Source organism: Chenopodium quinoa, unplaced genomic scaffold (assembly GCF_001683475.1).
Source record: "Chenopodium quinoa cultivar QQ74 unplaced genomic scaffold, ASM168347v1, whole genome shotgun sequence".
NCBI lineage: Eukaryota > Viridiplantae > Streptophyta > Magnoliopsida > Caryophyllales > Amaranthaceae > Chenopodium > Chenopodium quinoa.
The window spans coordinates 153943-170624 of NW_018742987.1; the positions used below are offsets into that span (position 1 = coordinate 153943).

General features: G+C 34.9%; 2 protein-coding genes across 5 annotated transcripts; one reads left to right on the forward strand and one right to left on the reverse strand.

Moving 5' to 3' along the window:
- Positions 1 to 6914, reverse strand: LOC110729518 (G-box-binding factor 3-like). Of its 3 annotated transcripts, none has more exons than XM_021909252.1 (13): positions 6473 to 6914; positions 5405 to 5478; positions 5035 to 5117; positions 4768 to 4812; positions 4484 to 4579; positions 4233 to 4307; positions 3673 to 3839; positions 2545 to 2599; positions 2424 to 2466; positions 1898 to 2016; positions 1125 to 1202; positions 870 to 995; positions 1 to 520 (listed from the first exon to the last, which is right to left on the reverse strand). In XM_021909252.1, the coding sequence occupies exons 3-13, from the start codon at positions 5092 to 5094 to the stop codon at positions 368 to 370; spliced, it is 1017 nt and encodes a 338-aa protein (XP_021764944.1). In that variant the 5' UTR covers positions 5095 to 5117; positions 5405 to 5478; positions 6473 to 6914; the 3' UTR covers positions 1 to 367. The 3 variants fall into 3 exon arrangements, with proteins under 3 accessions (XP_021764944.1, XP_021764942.1, XP_021764943.1); XM_021909250.1 differs by having other exon boundaries at positions 3673 to 3848; XM_021909251.1 differs by lacking the exon at positions 5405 to 5478 and having other exon boundaries at positions 3673 to 3848.
- Positions 6915 to 10702: 3788 nt separating this feature from the next.
- LOC110729520 lies at positions 10703 to 16516 on the forward strand. Of its 2 annotated transcripts, XM_021909254.1 has the most exons (6): positions 10703 to 11214; positions 11340 to 11602; positions 12212 to 12264; positions 14041 to 14205; positions 15402 to 15503; positions 16077 to 16516. In XM_021909254.1, exons 2-6 carry the CDS (start codon positions 11389 to 11391, stop codon positions 16209 to 16211), a joined length of 669 nt encoding a protein of 222 aa, XP_021764946.1. In that variant the 5' UTR covers positions 10703 to 11214; positions 11340 to 11388; the 3' UTR covers positions 16212 to 16516. The 2 variants fall into 2 exon arrangements, with proteins under 2 accessions (XP_021764946.1, XP_021764945.1); XM_021909253.1 differs by lacking the exon at positions 10703 to 11214 and having other exon boundaries at positions 11274 to 11602.
- Positions 16517 to 16682: the final 166 nt, after the last annotated feature.

A 16682-nucleotide genomic window follows, 5' to 3' on the forward strand; every position in this document is an offset into this window, starting at 1 on the left:
TTATCCCAAAAAAAATCCATTCAATTCATGATTAGTTTAAACAACAAAGTAAAAACTAAAATTATTAAAATACACCCAAGAAAAAAAAAATGTCTACAAATCTTAATTCAACTTTGATTACATCTAAGAGAACACACAACATGACTACAAGTCTACAACATTGTGACTACATAAACTCTAAAACCTGTCTATTTTTCTACCAACTGTTTTGTGCCAACCTACTGGCCATAATTTAAGGTCACAATACTTTAGGACACAACAAAACTGGTCCTTTGGTCAGCTTATATCCACAAGATCTCTCCGGCTAAAAGAAGAAGTAAAAAAAAAAAAAACTGACTAGACTGAGTTATTTATACGTTCACGTGCTTCATTTTTCTTCGCTATGCTCGTGCACTCCATTGGAGACCGGGTTGTTTACTCTAGATAGCAAGTTCTCAGTATTAATATGTGATGTCTCTTGATTTTCTGTCCTATCAGAGTCCATCTCATCACTTTGTCCCTGCATAATCTTCAGCTTGTCCTACAGCAAAATTGAAAACAGCAGACAGAATTATGTCAGAAAACAAACAATTCACTTCTCTAACGTACTGTTAACATTTACCGAGTTGGTGCCTGAACGATGCACTATTTTGTAGTAGCTGAAACATAAAATAGAAACCGTATATGACACTATCAAGTAAATATTGCACAAACGACACCCCATCCCTGTCAATCTATCATTGCAACATTATTCATGCCTACATTTTGGAAATAATCACGCATAACATGCCCATGGGTCAGTGGTGCAAATATTCCTGAATGCATGGTGAATTTTTTTTCGTGAAGTGAGTAATGGACAACAAGAGGCAACAAAGGATGAAAGGATTTACCATCAGTGAAGAATTTTCAGTTCTCAGTTTCTCTGAATCTTCCACCAACTTATTTATTTCAGATCTAAGGGCCAGATTCTCAACATTCAAATCATCAACTTTTTTCCCAAGTTCTTCCATTTCGGCCTGCAATAAGTAGTAGTGATAAGATGTTAAAGCACCAAAATAAAAAATAAAAAAAAAAGAAAAAGAAAAAAGAAAAAAGAAAAAAAGTAAGAGACAACATCAGAAGCTTATTTGCTCATCTTTATTAACCTGTTTCCTTAACCTAGATCTTCTGGCAGATTCTCGGTTGGATTGTTTCCTCTTCTCTCGTTTTTGCTCCCTTTCATCCTGCAAAAATATTAAGATACCAGTGTCAATAACTTATGCGGAGTTCTTTGCAATTTCATCAGCCAATAGTTATATGCTACATAAGAACCAAAGTCCAGATTCCAGATTTGAGCTGAATTTTACAATAAAACGGAACATGACAGTCACAAATAAAAAACTCTCCTAAACCCAATACCCAAGGATGCAGTTTTATAGGAACATATATAATGCAATCCCAAAATTAATTTTCTGCTCTATCATTTTGACAGGCTCGAGTAAGCTTTCACTTACCATTTCAGGTTTGTCACTTGAAAAACCTACTTCAAAGTTTAAACTTGTTTATTCGCAAATTTCTTGTAATGAACGCTATGCAAGTAGAACAGGCAATTATGAAGGTAAATATGATACCCAAAGGATGGTAATTGTAGCCAAATGGCCACTCACAATCTCCATCCAATTAGTATATAATATATATGTATGCCTGAATGCCTCTCCTATAGGATACGTGTACATCACCAATCACAACTGCATATTCATACTAAAAAAATCCTCTCCAACCACACACCCCCCGAGTTTTACAAAAGTATGTCAATGAGCATATCTGCATTTTATTAATACCCATATTCTTTGTACGTTCACTATCTGAGCAACGAAATTTAATTAATTAGATTTTCACAGGCATGGAGAAACATCGAAACATAATGCTTGTGCAGGACCTGTCGGGGTGCACAAGGGGCAGCAGAATTTACTCCATTTGCGGGAGAGCTTCCCACAGGATTCACAGAAGCCATTGGGATGCCAGGAACTACATTGTTCATCTGCATGTTACACGTACCTTTAGCACGTGTAGCCAGACCACCAGTTAAATTAATCAGTAATAGAAACTCAGTAAATAGGGCACAAAATGACTCACTACATAAGAAACCAATACACTAGAGACACTCTGGTACTCCACATTCTAATTTCAATATCAAATAGCAAAAAGTTCCACGATAACTTGAGAATTCATACTTCCCAGCTAGTACATAGGAAACTAATCATATTTTAATCGAGACAAAAGGTAAAGGTGAACTATGTCTATTGCCGTCGTTTTAAACTTGAAGTAGCAAACATACAAATGTGTAGCTAAACCATAATATTTCCGAAAATATAATATTCAAACTTCATATAATCACTGATTATGTAGTTAGTCAGATCAATGTCAATAGTTTACACAAATATAAAGAAGTTAGAATGCATTACCTGTGTCTAGCACCCCATTACAACTTCTACAACTATTGTCCTCCTGGAATAGAAACATATATCAATTCAAACATTTATTAATGACATCATGAAATCTTACTAATAAAGGATGTGTCCTTACTCTTGCTGAACTGTCATAGCTTCTCTCACAAGAACCTTCAGTTCCACAATCCGTGCTATACACCAAACATGATAAAAGGAGTATTAAGTAGATATGATTTATAGGAAGAATCATAAATGAGAAAGGTAATAACAGACTCAAACAGTAGATTGGTGCTTTATCACTCATCTCATAAAGAAAAGTACAAGGAGCTACCCCTCACCCTCCCTGCAATGCAAACAATGTTGGAGTCCTTCCTACACCGCAAATTTATGTAAAGAAACATGATAATTTATGTCAAGAGATTATACATGCAGTGATGCAAGATGTACACACAAACAGACCTAAACTATCTACCTGTGCATCAATCATAATGGATCAGGCTATCAGCTCAGAACAGCTTGTTTATTTACTTATTTATTAAGTGAGCTAAATAAGCTATAAATCCATTGATATTATTTTCATCAAATCTCTTGCAAAATGCAATGAATCATACTTTTGGCAAAATGAGAAGCAATTAAACATTTTAACAATATTTTGGAAAACCTTGTATGTCCACAAAGTCAAGTTAAAATCTAATGACATTTGCATTTTGGATACAACTACTAAAATTTACACTTATGCTTTTAAGGAATTTATTATCTTGGCTCATAACACTGACCATATATCTTAGAAATATTCTCTCACTACCAGACTTAAGTTTTTCAAGAAATAGCCACTATAAATCAGCATTACAAGAATGTATATATTGCTGGGAATAATAACATTAATCTAATCATTCAGCCCACATCAGTCGGCTGTTACCACTCCATACCATTAAAGCATTCATTTGCCATTGGCAGGCACATTCTCACATGTTAGTCCAAATTCTAATTCTGGAAAGTGACACCAAAATGAGCAAATTTAATGGCAACCTGTGTATGACTATGCAATGTGAGTCCTTCACAACAAAAATCAAATGATTCAACTTGTTTGGTGGGACAGCATGTAAAATTGTAAATTTAATTACTAATTCTCTCTCTTAAAGAGAGATTTTCTTTGAAGAAAGAAAAAAAATAAATTATAGTTGAATATGTTCATCTCAATCAATTCTGATCCAAAAATTTAAAGCAGAAGTATGCAACACAAACAAAAGATGTGAGGACAAACCTCAGCGACTGGCCACGGACACCTGCAGCTGCATCTCCAGCACTCTCAGCATTGGCATTGCCGTTGCCTGATGCTGCATGAACATCGGATTCTTTAGTCATCTTTCCTGAACCACTATCTTTTCCAGATGATTTTGTTGGAGATTCTAAACTTAAGGGAGCTGGAATCTGCATACACTAAGATACAGTAGCATCATCTATGTGCCATCCTGATCTGGCTTTCAGAAGATACAAATCAAGCATTTGACTGCTCCTAATCAGGAAAACATATAGATGCAGCTCAAGAATATCAATATGGATGGTTTGGGCAAGATTAAACAAGTGATGAAAGAAATGGATAGAATTAATGTGTAATGACTATTTGTAATCCCACAAAGGAATATGGCACCTTCTATTATATTGGTCATCTATCCAAAATTTAGAGCAAACACAAGCTAAGGTTGTTAAACAAGATGCAAATATTGAGCATATAACCTAAGAAAAATAGTCCCTCATTAAGTAACTTGTCGTTTATAGAAGTGTTTGATCAGGAGAGAGCAAGAAAGGGTGAGACAAACTCACAATGGGTGCAGCAGAAGGTCCATACATTCCTCCATGTGGATACATTGCATAAGGAGATCCATAAGGCGCCATCATCTAGCCAAACATCAACAAGACAGCAAAAAAATAAGGGGAAAAAAGTGGTAAATATTCAAGTATTTATTTACAAAGATTTGGGCTTCCTCAATCATACAAAGAGAAAAAAGGGGTGGGGGGGATCGATATGCACTCAAAAATATCTAGCTAAAAATAAGGGGCGAGGATGCAAGTACTTGTGGTGGTGGCCACATGTATGGTGGAACAGCATGTCCAGATGTAGCAGCTGGATTAAAGTAAGGCGGTGGCAAAGCTCCTGATCCATAATAAGCCTACAACCGACAAAACATCAATAACTCAGTATAGCTAGCTAGTAGCAATATTCCCAGAAACAGAAATTCCAAACATACTTTGTTCCAGCTTATAGAAACAGCAAATAATACACACTTCTATGAAATGAGAGAGAGAGAGAGGGAACAAGGCCTATAAAATATTACTAGTCAACTAAACAGAATGTAACCTGAACAGCTGCCCAATCAGGATAAACATGAACGCTGCTCTGTTCCTGTTAATTCAAACAACATAAGAAGTAGAAGGAAGGAAAGGTAGCCTTAATTATAGGCTTCGTACAGTAAATTGAAAAATCCGAATATGTAATAACTAATAACAATACAGCTGTGGGGCAAGAAAGTAATTCGTTCCACCAACGGCATATAGTTAATAGTATTATTCAAAACCATAATATGAACATCACTAACAAATCTCAACAAGCAAGAATATAACTCACCCGAGGAGGAGACGCCACTTTCTCAGTTTTTGTCGGTTTCTCCCCTTCACTGTTTCCCATGATGTATCCAAAGCTTAAGAGCCCTGAAAATTAAGTTGTGATATATAAGACTGCTCCTTTGAAAATTAATACGCTTTTCTAATAGGGTGGGGTGGAATGGAGTGCATAGAGAAAAAAAGGTAAGCATTGCTGCAAAGGAAATACCAGAATGATAATCAATTAATCATATAACATAAGCATTCATAGTCACTTCCACCTATTTAAAAACACATTAAGAATTGGGTTTATCCATAATCTTTGGTTACATTTACAGAATCAATCTAAGCACCAATTCTATATTTAGTATTGGATATGCACATTAAATCATTACCATTAATCAAGTGTCTACTTAAACTCTAAATCATGATGAGGGATTGAGGAAGTCGAACAAATGCAGCCTTACCCCTGTGATCACAGAAAAGCGATATCCATTGGATGAGTATAGGATAACTACAAACTACGACTCTACTACTTAACAAAAAAAAAAAAAAAAAAAGTAAAAAGCAACATAAAAAATTCAACGTGGTGTTTTCGATTTGAGTCCATAACAAATTAACAATCCAACACCCAAACAACAGTGAACCTTACACTCCATTGTAAATAGAACCCAAGAATCAAAGAGCCTGAGAAACAAAGACTCAAAGTTCATTCATATTAAATAATCAGTAGTTTTGAGCTTTCAATAGTTCAAATGTATCCGGAGCTGATCCCCAAATCCGGATTAGCCCAAAGGGTGAACCGGGTAGAACACCCAAAAAAAAAAAGTGAAAAAAAACGTTCAAATGTATCTGAAGAGCTTCATTTTGGTTTTCACTTTCTACAATCCAACAATCAAAGTACTGGTAAGATTTCTCAGCTTTCTTTTTAAAAGGAAGATAAGTAGCCGAAGAATGAACAGATTTGATCTCCGGTCTTGGGTACCGCTACAACTTGTTGACATCCACATCAAATTCTCTTATGCGAATTTACTAATTTTAACACATTCAGATTTCAGACAGTTTAAAGCCCAGGTAACTAGAAAGTTTCAGCAATGATGAATGACTAGGAGAAATAATCATTCATAATCACAGATTAATCAGTAATCACTGCATCAAATCTTTATGGGAAGCCACAAGTCAAATAGCCACTTTTTTGCATTAAATTTTTAATTTTCTGAATACAAATTCTAGAAAGAATTAAAATTAATTACTCGTATTACCTAGTGTTCAAGTGGAAAATTGGGGCCCGCCCACAAGTACATCGAAACTGAAATTTTAAGCAGAATTACTATGCAAAAGAAATTTTTAAATTGCACTCAAATCACCAGAAATCAATTATTTGTAATTATTTGAAGGGCATGGAAAACGGCTAATTAATTAAACAAATTGAAAGAGCTATGAAATTAAGTAAATTAACATACCTTTGAATCCAAAACAACAATAATCCTCCAAATTCACCTGAATGCAACAAAAAAAAAACAGTACAATTCCCAGATAATTACAATATATTTGTTTATAATTATAAAGATGGAAACTTTATGATTAATTTTTTCTGGGTATAAAATAATTCTCCAAATTCTCTCCCTTTTTTTTTTCTGGGTAATAGTCAAAGATACAATCTACACCCTTAAAAGTTGTAAAGAAGGAAACTTTATGATTATTTCCATCTGGGTATATAAAAAAAAGGAGGGAAATTTTGATGGGGTTTATGTTTAATTTGGTGGATTTAATAGAAAAATTAAGAAATTGGTATGGTGTTGGGGTGAATGGTGATGCAGAAGCGAGAAAAGAGGGGGAAATGAAAATGAGAAAGAAAAAAAAGATGAAAGTTTGCCAGGCTATCAGCCACGTCAATGCCAATACACGTGTTTTGTTCTCCTGCTTGTTAAATATTCTAGTTCCTTCTTTTCTAGTTTGCCACTTTGCCCCTCTTCCCACCTCATCTCCCTCGTTTTTTTATTCTCTCTATTTTCTTTAACTAGAGCGTATCCGTGTAAATACATGAGATATTAAATGATATATTAATATATTATCGAAAGTTTTTTGGAGAAGTTTTTTTTTTTTTTTAAATAGAGGAAATCGTTTATTTTTATTCTTTCACTTTGGTTATTCTAATGATAATGTACTTGATTGCTTATGTACAACATTTTTAGTAATTCTAATGAGTAGATATGAATATATGATTGTAGTTCAGGTCTGGTTGGTGAAGTCGAATCCTAAATTAAAAAGATGTAATCATATTGGAATACATAATTATGATTTATGAGTACATGACATTCCTTGTGGCCGTTGTGGGTGGATAAGGGGTGATCAACTCTATGTAGTCCCTTTTTTCATAGTTTCTTTCAGATTTTGTGAAAGATTTAGTTTTAAGTTAAATATAAAACACTTGCTTAAAAGCCGCAATATAAATTATGATGCTATACTTATTGGAAAGCAGCTCAATCTCTATGCTTTACTTGTCTTGATGCTATATAAGGGTAGTTGAATACGATATTGACAAATATAATTTAATATATTACGGGACCACGTGAAATACTGAAAATGACGGACTATTTTTATAGATATATTTGGCCTTATTCATGTTTTACGAAGTATAAGTAACACCCTTGGGCTTGTCAAGGTCTTTGCAATGCATGATGTGCGATGCTTTTTAGTATAAAAAAAAAAGATTCAGAGTGTATGATTGAATAATGCTTTGTATACAACAATTTTTCAAGACTACATGTATGTATGAGAAAATGGAGTGTAAGAGCAACTTTAATGCTCGTAGCTAGTAAGTTGCTTACAATATTAAATAATTCCTCACTATTAGCTTGACCATTGGCATTACAAATTGTAATTTGCTTGGAAAAACTCATTCTAAAAAAAAAAAAAAGAATACATAAAATGAAATATAAAAATGCTAATTAAAGAGATGGGGTTTATTTAAATATAAGCTAAGCTAATACGAAATAACTAGCTATTGGAGCTAAAAATAGCTAAATGATATTTAGTTTACAAACTTATATGGTAGGAAATAGACCTAATTTCTAACTTACCACCCAATTTTTTTTTTTTATTTTAAATTACCACCCAATAATTTAATTATTCACTTAGATTACCACCCAATTTGAATTTCCGGTGGAATTTAGTCACGTGGGCCCCAGTCAACGGCTATAAGCGGCTATTTTTTTCTTTCTAACCGTTTTCCCTCCCCGATTCTTCCTATAAAACACTTCCCCTAACTGAAATTGTCATCCCATGTTAAATTTCATCAGAAATTCCACAAATTGGAGGTGAATTGTAACAGCAGTAGCAGCCCTAATTTGCGACAGCAAATCAATTCGCTTCAGGTAACCTTTTAATCTGTAAAAATTAGGGATCTTGTCTGAATTAAATTGGGGGAAATTGTTGTCAATTTAATTGGGGGAATTAATTAGGGCTAAGCAGTACTCTAAAGCCTTCTGAATGACCTAAGCAGCTAGTCCCCAACAAAATCCTCCAAGATGCTGACTTTTCTTCAGCGTAACTTCTCCAGTAAACCCAGCTACCCTCGAATTAAAATTTTGCAGAACTATTAGATTTTTAAAACCAAAATTAGGGTTCCAATGTGATGATATGTTGAGAATTAAGAAGAAAAGGGGGTTTTGTGTGAATTAAGGCCTAAAAATGAATAAGAAATGGAGTTGGTAGGGAGAATTGAATAGAAAAGAGAAGGAAGTCGAAGAAAAAGAAAAAAAATTGAAGGGAAGTAACTATAGTGGGGCCCACGTGACTAAATTCCACCGGAAATTCAAATTGGGTGGTAATCTGAGTGAATAAATAAATTATTGGGTGGTAATTTAAAATAAAAAAAAAAAAATTGGGTGGTAAGTTAGAAATTAGGTATATTTTTGGGTGGTAAATTAAAAAATTTCCTATATGGTATGACAAACTAATTGTTAAATTAAGTTGTCAATATTAGAGTTGCTCTAAATTTTATTTTTCTCGTATCTCATACGGAGTACTATTTGATTTATAGAGTCATCATGTAAAACTAAAAGAAAGAGGAACTAGAAATGGAGGAAAGTTATGCATTTACTAATGCATAACATTGATCAAAATATTATAAAAACACATGGTAGAGAGAGAAAAGAGGAGAGAGATAGGAAGAGAGAGGCATGTAGGTGGACCACACCTATTTTTTGATCAGATTGTATCACGTGATGGGGGACCACATGCTGATTGTTCCACTGAAAGTTTATATAGTACCATTGAATCCCCAGTGGTACTATTTACGCATAAATTTAGTACAACTGAATGCATATATAATACAATTATGTGCACATATAGTATCACTGTATATTCAATGGTACCATTTGATCATCCAATGATATCAAAATATTTATTCGTTTGTACATATGCATAATTACATGAATACCCTTTGTTATGCATTTCTAAATGCCTAACATTCCTCCCTTTAAAATTCCTCCTAAAAGAAAATCTATAACCAATTGAGTTAGCCCTCACTCCGAATTCGACCACTTGCTTATTGACGAGGCGACAAAATCAAAAGATTGCAACTTCTTCAACTCTTATTTGTTTCAAGTCCAATGAAATAATGAGCGCACCCCAATTAATATGCCATATTAACATCCCTTGTTAATATGATGACATTTTCATTATTATTGAAGCATCGTTCAATATTTTAATGTTTTTTGGTTTGTTGCTGACATGGCACTTAACAATCGACGTTAGAGCTTGGTTAATTGTGAATTTGAATCCCGTTTCATCTTCTCCATATGAGCTTTCATCTTCTCAAGCTTTCATGAACAAATTCCATCCTCCATTAAAGATGATCAACCTTTCATCCTCCATTGAAGATGCTCAACCATATCCAACGCCACCACATTTCCGGCGGCTTCGCCGCTAAAATTAACTAAAACCCTAAGAACAAGGGGTGAAACAAAGGGTTTGGTTAACCCTAAAGTGCAGGGATTTATCCTCATCTTCAATATCTCCATTGTAACTGCAATTCGAGTCACTTCCACCAATTTAATATCGTGACGAAACCCTAGTTCAATCGCCGCCCCGACCTCTTCAACTGATTTTTTTACCACCGTTGAAATCGCCGCCCAACCTCCTATTTGAACTTCAGTATAGCGATTCGACTCAAAAAAATTTACCAGCTCAGTTGGTGTTACTTGTTCATTCAATTACTGCTAGGTCCATTGGCAGGAGTTGAAGTTTGAATTGGGGGAAGTTGGAATGGGGAAAAGCTGGAGTTGAACAAGGAGAATTACGAACGGGATGCTAACGCCGCTACACAATCGTTAAGAGCCAAATTGACTTTGACGAGTTTACCCTTACTTTAGCTGGGAAAATGACGTTGATGCCCCCATATAAACGAGTGGTGTTAATATAACATATTAACAGAGATTTTCTCATGAAATAGTAATATTTTTTACGAGCCGACCCCGGTTAATATGCCATATTAACCAACTTTGTTAATATGGTGGCATTTTCGCAATTATGAGCATTGGATCGAAATATTTTAATGGTATTTTATTATTTCGGTGAGGTGGATTTAACTAGGCGTTTTCTAACTCTTGTAAAACCCCGTTTCTTCTTATTCAACCTTGGTACTCTCTCCTCTCTCCTCTCTCCTCTCTCTGATAATCTCAACCTTGTAAAACTCATCATTTTCCCCTTCCCTTCCTTTCTCTTCCCTCCCCTTCATCACCCTCCCCTTATTTTCCCTCCCACTTAGTTGTCCAAACAAATCCTTCATCTACTTCGTAATTAAAAAAGCACAAATAGATGCCAGTAATTAATTAAACCCATGAGAATTAAATTTCTAAACTAAAACACTGTGATAATCAAATGAACTACAATTAAAGCAAACAACCATATGATTACCCATTGGTTTAAAATTTAACAAAAATTTTCGAATCGCTTATTTCCTCTTCAGTGAGAAAATAGCCACCACACCGCAATGAGAAAATTGGTGTACAGATCCATCCGCCTACAATCCAATAAACAGGGGATTTGCTTCGGAAAACTTTGTTTTGATCTGCAAAAGCTACAAATTGAAGGATCGCTGGTTAGATTGGCAAAGGCTGTTGGAATGGACCAATTAGTCAAAACGGAGTAATGAGTAAATAGACGGGACTTGAAAAATTACGACAGTACCCTTGCTTTAGTAAGTGAAATGACTTCAGCAACCCCATATTAACATGTATTTTCTCTTACAAACACCAATTTAGATCAATTTATGATTCATCCCAAATTCTGAATCCTCACTTCCTTTTCTCTTGAAAATTTTAGAAATTAGGGTTTGAAAATTGGGGTTTTGATTTCCTGACGACGAACAACAATGGAGTACGATTACAATTCAAGCAGGAACAGAGCAGGCGTTTCACCCTACGATCCCCACATACCCATGTACCAAAAGATGTCTTCTTCTTCCTCTCAATCGCCTCATGTATCTTCTCTTTACCCTAAGATCGGTCAACCCGGTCAGCCGGTCATCCCTCCTCCTGCCCGTGCACCTCCTTATCACCAATCTTCTGCCCCTCCTCCCTCTTCTTGTAAGTCTTTCTCTCTCCTCTTCTGCTTTTGTGTTTGATTTTGCTGTGTTTGATTTGGGTTTTTATGTGGGGTGTTTGAAATTTTTTGAATTAGGGGTTTCCTGGGTTTCTTTCTTTTTGTTGGGTGGTTATTGATTTGTTGGGCATTATTGAAGTGGGAATTTAGGTTATTAATTTATAAGCTTGGTGATGATGAAATGATGAATGGAATGACTGGGTATGGATTATTGCTATGTTACTCGGGTATGTGTTCAAGTGTCCGACTCGGCTATTATTACAATTTTTTACATAGTTTTGATTCAAATAATGTATCCATGACCTTATAAGAGTGTTGAGGATTTGACATGGGTATGAGTGAGACTGTGAGAAACATAGGATTATTGAGTTGATTGTTTAATCCAATTGTGGGTATGAAAAAGTGGTTTTTATTGAGCAGTTGCTTAGGTGTAGGCTAGCATGTACAGTTGATGTTATTGGCTTTTTGGGTGGTTGTTCATTTTGAAGAGTTTTGTTTGTCCAATTGAGGTCCTCAATCTATTCTCGCTATCTTAATTCTGTTGATGTTTGATACAATATTTTTCTTTCTCATGGGAGTGTTAAATTTTGCAGCAGGAACTGGTATCAGGGTTCAAATTAAGCCAGAATATAGGATAACTCCTCCTGTAAGTTCCATATTTCTACTTCTGTTTTGCATCATAATTGATTGAGTTTCATATGTCACACCACTTGCATTGTCATTTCGAAAAGTATGATTATTGACATTACAATCTGTAGGGGGATCTGAGAAGGGATTGGTGTGTTGGGGCCCTTGGGGGTTGTGTTTTAAGCATCGTGTTTTCTCTTCCTCCATATATGACTATTCGTGTTGTCATATTTTGCAAAGTTCCATTGAATCTCATTAGATAGGTAATTGTATAGTGGCTGACAAAATTCCTGTACACGAAACCCTAGAAATATAATCTGTAGTTAAGAAAATGACATATAAGATTTCTGATTTATAGGGTATGATTGTAAAATGTAATGTATCACGTTTAACTGTGGTGTCTTTTACATAGCTCCCTGCAAAAGGATGCAAGTGAAGCTGGATTTATGAAATTAGAGCTGGATCAGATATGAAGCAATGTCTAGTTGTTAACTTACTCCACTGAATTAGCTGCACTGAAAAAGCAAATGTGTAAAACTTATGTTACTTGAACACAGCTAGAGTTTCCGGTTATACTCGCATAAGCCTTAACAAGACATGATTACGTTACTTACATTTATGGTATAGGTGTTAGACCTGCCATCTTGCTATTCTTGCACATGGATACGGTTATTAATCTTATTATATAAGAAGGTGTCCGGACTATAGATTGAAACCTTTTTAAACTTATCTTCTTTAATGGTTCAATTTTGGCTTAAATTGTTCTATCTTGGTAACTTCTTAGACCATTGCATATGATAATATTCTTTGTCACTTTGTCAAGTTTCATTTAAGCTAGGGGAGAGTGAGACTCTTGCCAGGTGTTGTCAACTAGTGTATAGAAGTGGCCATTAGAGGCTGTGGTGGATAGTGTGAGGCTAAGTATAATGGATTACAGAATTGTAGATGGAGGAGAGACATGGACTGGGATGCTTTATATCACATCAAATTCCCGTGTTATATACTTGATTCACTCGAGTGAATAAAGTTAACACTTCATGTTGAGCCAAAAAAGTATTTTTTTTTTGTAATTATTTATTTATTTATTTATAATAGAATGTTTAATTTTGACCTATTATAAGTAAATAAGGAGAATAAATACTATGTATATAGTATTTGTGTTTTTTTTTATTTAATAGAATTGGCTTTGTCTTTAATTAAGCAGGATTTCAGATTCCTTTTTATTATGGAGTAGTAGATTTCTACTTTACTGACTTTCTTTTCCAAACCCCTTTCTCCTAAAATCTTTATTCTTGCCCGTTGGCTATATGTTTTCTTCTTCTACGTTCATTATGTTATGATAAAATAATCATTAATGTATAAATCTTCAAGAGGAGTGACATGTCCATATACTCGTGTCTAAAATTATCTTACATATTTAGAGCTCTAAATTCTTAGAATACGTGTATCAAATGCTTGGATATCTACCTCTTCATGACACTCATGCAAAGTCTGTAATTTCAGTGATTTCTACTTTCTAGACTTACTTAACCTTAAAAAGTAATTATGATGATGGTAAGGGTCGCAAATGAATAAGCATTGAATGCTTGGATATGTACCTCTTCATGACACTCACAATGCAAGTCTGTAATTTCAGCGATTTCTAGACTTACTTAAAAATTAATTACGAAGATGGTAAGGGTTGCAAGTGAATAAGCATAAGATCTATTCACGTGGATAAATCACTAATTTTGTTGTATTTATCTTACTTATATATGGGATTTAACCTTTTCCATTTATGCATTCTGTCTAACAGCCTCAATTATTGCCACAAATGGGAGATATTCCACGAAGTGCATTTCATTTTGATTTTGATTTAGAGAAGAAGATACTTGCTGAAGCAGAGAAGGAAAATCAGAATTGGAGTCGCCTTGCATCTGAAAATTTCCCATCAAGAACACCACAATCCATGCCATCATCGGTAATATTATGTACTCTTGATGTTTGTAGTGTAGATTGTCTTATGAAGTGTGTAATGCTGTTTTTTCAATCATACTATTTCTCCCTTCTCATTGTTTGTGTTTAGTCTCAAAGTTCCCTGGAATCAAGGACTCTTTAGTTTGTTGTCGTAATCTGAAACAACCTATATTGAATCAGAGAAGAATAGATACTTTATGTACTTCATGATCTTTATGTTTATTGCTATAAAATCAATCTTATTTTAGATCAAACTTGTTGGCTCCAATTGTTTGGATTTATTTTTGTGTGTGTGCACATAATCAAGTGTTGCGGATTTTTTTATACAAGGTAACCTTAAGAATAATGTGTTTTAATGCCCTGGTGGGAACTGGATGATAATACTTTGGCACTACTGGGTTTTGTTTTTATACTTACGTTTTGGAATTGTGCTACTTGGTGATAGTTGAAATAATCTCTTTTCTCTGAGGGGAAGGAGATAGACAACATGTTTTTGCTACTGGAGGCTGAAAGAAGAGTAGGTCTATACGAGTGGCTGAGTGAGGCAACAACAAAAATGCTGATGCAGAAAAGTAAAAAATCCAAGCTGGACGAAAAATTAAATGGTATCCTCTGGATTTTGGGATAAGAAAAGGTTGCTATCGGTGGCAGAAGCAAAGTATATATGTGAAGCGTGTGCAAATTGTGTTCCGTCTGGACTGTGTGTGTGCAACATTTGTTGATGCATCTTGCTAGGTGTTAGGTAACTTAGGTTAGGTGCTTTGATATGAGCTTCTTTATAACATTCCATGTATAACATCTTTGAGTAACATTGATTTTAGTCCTTAATAATCCGTACAGACCTTTTTTAAGTATCTATGTGATTTCTTTTAAGTTAATAGCTAATCAAGATTTATATTGATGCATGCTTAGTGTATGTTGAAAGATGTATATAAAATGGCTCTCATATGCTATGTTTTTTTTTTTTACTTTTTTTTTACTTTCACTACTTTCTGACTTCAAGGCATTATCTCTGATTGCTTTAAAATGTGGTTACCCCTCCCCCCCCCCCCTTCTGGCATAAGCTATTTGAACATTTATTCAGATTTCTGTTCCCTGTTACTGTCCCTAGAAGTTGAATTTTACATTGTCAGGTTTATCCTCCCTGTTTCCATTAATCTGTTGTTCTGGAATCTAATCGGATGTAATCAACTCTTGTAGACCACTGCTGCGGATCCCGTTGTGAGCAAATATATTGCATCAGGCCTTAACCGAGAAGCAGTTCCTTTGGCAGTTGCAGCTTTTGGGGACAATCCTACTAAGGTATGATTTTGCCAGTTTTTTTTTTTTTTTGGTAGCTTATTTAGAGACTCGCTATGTCATGCTGCTAAAGCACCATTGCCACTTTGCTTCCCACATTAATAGTCCCCCATAATTTTCAAAGTGTGTTGGCGTGGGTATGGTGTCTTTTTCACAAGCTTTGTTTGCTTTGTCTAAGTTCTGGATTTGATCTATATACTGTATTATGGTAGTTTTTTATTAGCACTTGTCCACTTGCTTCTTTACTTTTTTGGGATTAGGTTGCTGGAAACTTGTGCTTCAGCACCTGCTGTCTACTAGGATTAGTTGGAGCGCTGTATTGTCTGTATATATGTTTTCTTAGTTTGACAAAGTGAATAATGATGTTCAAGTCTCTAGAATTAGGCTACAAAACGATGCAGTGTTCTGTTCTTTCCTTGAATATGTTTCATGTTCCCGGGACAATTTGAGTAATCCTTTGCCTTTCTTGGGCTTTTAGATGGCCTGGTGGCCGTGGTGGGTCTTTGCATTTTACTGTTAATTGCTAAGGTCCATTATTAACTTTACTGTTCTCTTTCTTTTTTGGAACTCTTTCAGGTTCGAGATTTTGTGAATGGTTACACCCTCCTTCGAGAAATGGGGTTTGCGTCCAACAGTGTCGCTGAAGCTCTTCTTATGCACGACAATGATACAGATAAAGCTGTGGCTTATTTCCTGAATAGTTCGTCATAGAGTTCCTCATTGCTTCTTGCAAAATTCTCCTTTCATGTTGCCAGTAAAGCATTCTTGTGGGTTCAGCCATTTATAACCTGCTTTCTGATGTACAAATTAGCCAACTTGCTGTTGATGCAATATCTGGCTTTAGCACCATTTATACCAAAGAGATATTTTAATCAGTATCATTATACTGTGTAGTGTGTATAAATACATTATGTTGCTTGAGTGTAGAGGAACTTTGTACAAGATATTTAAGTTATTACGTCGTATTTATTAATACGTGATCTCAGTATCAAACCGGCCACGATCATAATTTATTATCTTCTTTTTGAGAATTGAGCTCTCTATATAGCTAGTTGTCCTTCATACTAAACTACTGAAGTGATCCAAGAACTCATTTGGTATTTCATAATGGATCTTGCATATTTTTGTATCTATGTCTGCACTTTCCTGGCTTTTTGACCTCAATCATCTACCCATCCTTAA

Coding starts and splice junctions, on each gene's coding strand:
- LOC110729518 (XM_021909251.1), bottom strand. CDS start 5,094: ATGGGAAACAGTGAAGGGGAGAAACCGACAAAAACTGAGAAAGTGGCG. Junction 2,467..2,544: donor GCTATGACAGTTCAGCAAGA/GTAAGGACACAT, acceptor TTTCTATTCCAG/GAGGACAATAGTTGTAGAAG. Junction 1,203..1,897: donor CCCCTTGTGCACCCCGACAG/GTCCTGCACAAG, acceptor ATATTTTTGCAG/GATGAAAGGGAGCAAAAACG.
- LOC110729520 (XM_021909254.1), top strand. CDS start 11,389: ATGGAGTACGATTACAATTCAAGCAGGAACAGAGCAGGCGTTTCACCC. Junction 14,206..15,401: donor CACAATCCATGCCATCATCG/GTAATATTATGT, acceptor CAACTCTTGTAG/ACCACTGCTGCGGATCCCGT. Junction 15,504..16,076: donor TTGGGGACAATCCTACTAAG/GTATGATTTTGC, acceptor GAACTCTTTCAG/GTTCGAGATTTTGTGAATGG.